At 71.3% G+C, this 3,480-nt stretch overlaps 1 protein-coding gene across 1 annotated transcript in view; it reads left to right on the top strand.

Moving 5' to 3' along the window:
• Positions 1–1,798: 1,798 nt before the first annotated feature.
• Positions 1,799–3,480, top strand: part of H696_04810 (hypothetical protein) — a gene marked incomplete at both ends in the record, with an annotated part of 3,321 nt that continues 1,639 nt past the window's right edge. Inside the window, 3 exons of the mRNA XM_009498675.1 lie at positions 1,799–2,042; positions 2,261–2,902; positions 3,139–3,359. Of these exons, the coding sequence (XP_009496950.1) occupies positions 1,799–2,042; positions 2,261–2,902; positions 3,139–3,359 (1,107 nt within the window). The remainder of the gene's footprint in view (positions 2,043–2,260; positions 2,903–3,138; positions 3,360–3,480) is intronic.

The following is a 3,480-nucleotide window of genomic DNA, read 5'->3' as shown; positions in this document are numbered from 1 at the left end:
CAAGAGGGACGCATTCTCCGCGCTCGCGCGGAACCCGCGGAGGGGGGGGGGGGCCGGGGGAGGGGCATAACACGCACAGACGCACGCGTGTACGTGCCATCAGCCACCCCCGATCGGGCCCGCCTCCCTCGAGCACGTCTCGGCTTCAGGCGACGGGGCCGAGGCCCCTGCCCTCGCCCCAGGCCCGATGGGAAGTAGAGAGCCGTGTGCCCCCCCCCCCCGGGGGGCCGCCGCGGCATGCTCGCCGGCCGAGCGCCCCGGCCTGCCCGGCGCGCACTCAGCGGGCGTGCCCATGACGAGGGGCCCACACTCCGGGGACCGCCCCGCCCCCGTGAGGGGGGGCGGGGACGAAAAAAAACAACCGGAGAGCAGCCTGGCACCCGAGCCGGGCCCGGGGCACATCGAGGGACGCCGCCCGGCGGGCGAGGGACGCCCCCAGGGGAGTCCACTGGCTCGCGGCTGCGGCCGCGGCCGCGCCAGTAGCCCCTGCCCGGCAGGGACGGGAGATAGTCGCCTTGTGATCTGGCTGGATGATCTCAGGCGTCAAGTGCCCCGGGGACACATGATCTGCCGCCGAGATGCGACGAGCTGGCCCCCTCCGCCGGCCGGGGGCCCACATGCCAACCGGCGGCATGACAGTTACGTTAGATGAATTGTGCCATTAGATCTCCCCGTCGCCCCCCATTCTCCTGCCCCAGCGCGCCGACCGGCGGCCGTCCCCTCTTCCGCACGCTGCCTCTGTTCGGGCAAGCCGGGGGGGGGGGGAGGGGCTGGGCTGGCCAATGTTGCTCCGGCCAGACGGCAAATATCCAGCCAGATTATTAATAGACCCAGTATTCTGCGCCCCGGTCCTTGGGCGCAGCGCATGGACCCCCCCGCCCCGGGAGGGGGGAGCCGGCGAGGGCCGGCCCCGGAGAATGGACACGCCAAAGTGTAACCGCTGGGCGTGGCAGTTTCTTCGGCCGCTCTTTAAATAACAGATCGTTACCTTGGCGCGCGGCGGGGCGGGGGAGGCCCAGCACCCACGCACCTAAATAAATACCTGTCCCGTCCCCCTCGCCCTTTGCGGAGCGGTCCTCGGCGATCGGCCTGCGCCCGCCCCCTTGGGCCTGAGCGAGATGCGTGAGCCATCCGCCAGGATGCCCGCCCCTGTGGGCCAGGGTAAAACGGCCGAGCCATCTCCCTCTGTCAACCCGCAATCTGGCCGGGCAGGGGCGGGCGGGCGGGCGGGCGGGCGAGCGCGCGCGCGCGCATGTGTGAGAATCCGCCCCCCTCCCTCCCCTCTCGGTTGCTTGCTGGCGCGGGCCGCCCGGCCAGGGCCCCCACCAGTGGCCGTGGGGCCAGATCGTCACCTGCGTGTTTCCTTCCGCCCAGGCCGCCTGCCCGGGGACATCCCGGGCCCCGGGATCCGGGGCCCCCCTCTGCCGGGCCCATCGGCGGTCGGCCAGTCGGCCTGCCGCCCAGCTTGCAGGTGCCGTTCCGCCCGGGGATGGCTGCACACACCCTGGAGCATGCCTCACCGCTCGACGGGCAGACACCGTTCTTGCCGCGGCGCGCCCGAGGCCCGCCTGCACGATCGGCCGCCAGCATGCGGGCTATTTGCCGACGCCCGCTGCGGACCAGCGATGCACCAGTGCCAGCACGACCGCCTCCTCTCCCCCCTCCCCCCCCCCCTCCCCCCAGTTCCCTGGCGCGCGGCCCCCGCCTTGCTCTTGGTTTCCGCCAGCTGTGGCTGCCTCTCGGTGGCTCTCGCGCGGCGCGCCTCCCCCACCCTGTTGCCCTTTCCTCCGGCTGACAGATGGCCATCATTTCAGCCACCAGGCGCCCCCGGCCCGATGATGACGGCACCGGCGACGGGGCCGGCGCACCCAACGCCGGCGGGCCCATGTCGCACCTGGCCAGGCATGGGCGCCCGGCCAAGCGCCATGCCGGCCCCGACCGGACCACCGTCTGCCCGAACCTCTCGCCCTCGCTGAAAGCTTGTCGTCGGCCAGGGCACGCGCTGCAGGGCGAGCCCCCCCTCGCTCCTGGAGACACCCCCTGTACGTGGCCCTGCCCTGCTCTCCTCGTCTCTCTCTCTCTCTCTCCCTCTCTCTCGGATTTCCCCATGCCTTCCCCACTCTGTATGCGCACCGGGCCCTGGGGTTTGCGTGCTCGGCGCCGTGCTGGGCACGCGCGCTGCCCCTCCGCTGTCCTCTCAGCCCCCCTCCCCCTCTGGCCCCTGTGTGCCCCCTGATTCGTACTGACCCCCCTCGGCCAGCCTCCGAGCTCTTGCTTCTGAGTGACAGCGAGTGCCAACTAGACGAGGAAGGCCCCCGCGGGCTGCTCTTTGCATCGACGTCCCTGGCCACACTCCGGTCACCTGCGCCGCAGGGCCCGCTGTCGGAGCCGCCACCCCTGGTTGCCGCGCCGCCGCCGCCGCCGCCGCCATCGTCGTCGTCGTCGCAGCAGCAGCAGCAGCAGCAGCAGCAGCAGCAGCAGCAGCAGCAGCAGCAGCAGCAGCAGCAGCAGCAGCAGCAGCAGCAGCAGCAACAGCCACACTCCTCCTCGGGTCCGATCCAAAGCCACATCCCCACCGGTCCCCAAACGCCCCCGTTGGCGGCGACGGACACGGCCATGACGCCTCGGCGCCCTGGGCCCGGGTCGCCGGTCGGCTCCTGCCCCGAGACCCCTGGCATGGTGATCCACTACCCGGCGTCTCTGCACCCGATGGCCGCCACCCCACCGCCCCCGACCCCGCCGTCCAGCTTCTCCCTGCTCCAAGCCCTGCCCACCGAGATCATGGACCAGGTCCTGAGCCACATTTCCTGCGCGGCCACCATCGCCGCGCTGGCCACCACCAGTCGACGCATGGCCTTCATGGCGACTCGCTGGCCAGGCTTCAAGTACATCCAGCTGAAGGGTACGTGCCACGCCAGCCGGGGCCGACGGAGTGAGCGCATCCAGCGAGGCCCTGCGGGCAGGTGGGCAGGGGGGCAATGTGGTCTGGTCGTGCGCCCTCGCGCGTGCCCTGCCCTTGCCGTGCCGGCTGTTGCACATCCCGATCTGAAGCCGCCCGCCGTCATCTTTTTTTGTCACTCACTCTCCTACACACACACACACACACACACACACACACACACACATGCCACCATCCAGGCCACATCTGTCCCGATCGGATATACTACTTCCTGCGCAAGCAGCCGGAGCTGCTGAGCATCTGCGTGTCACGGCCACGCGACTCCCCCCGACGCCCGGTGGAATCGGTCTTGACGCCGGTGCCGCTGGTTTGCCGCGGCCTGCGTGTGCTCCAGCTCCACTCGGCCAAGCTCCCGGCCGAGACGTGGGCCTTCCTGAGCAGCTGCCAGTTCCCGGACCTTGTCACCCTGGACCTGTGTATGTGTCCCTCCGACGCGCTGCCCCGCTTCGCTGCGAGCTCCAGGCCCTTTCGCGTCTCCCCGCCGCGACTGACCTCCCGCCCCGCGCCCGGCTCCCGCCCCC

This window comes from Fonticula alba (assembly GCF_000388065.1).
Source record: "Fonticula alba strain ATCC 38817 unplaced genomic scaffold supercont2.8, whole genome shotgun sequence".
NCBI classification, from domain to species: Eukaryota; order Rotosphaerida; family Fonticulaceae; genus Fonticula; species Fonticula alba.
This window is presented reverse-complemented; position numbering and strand designations above follow the sequence as displayed.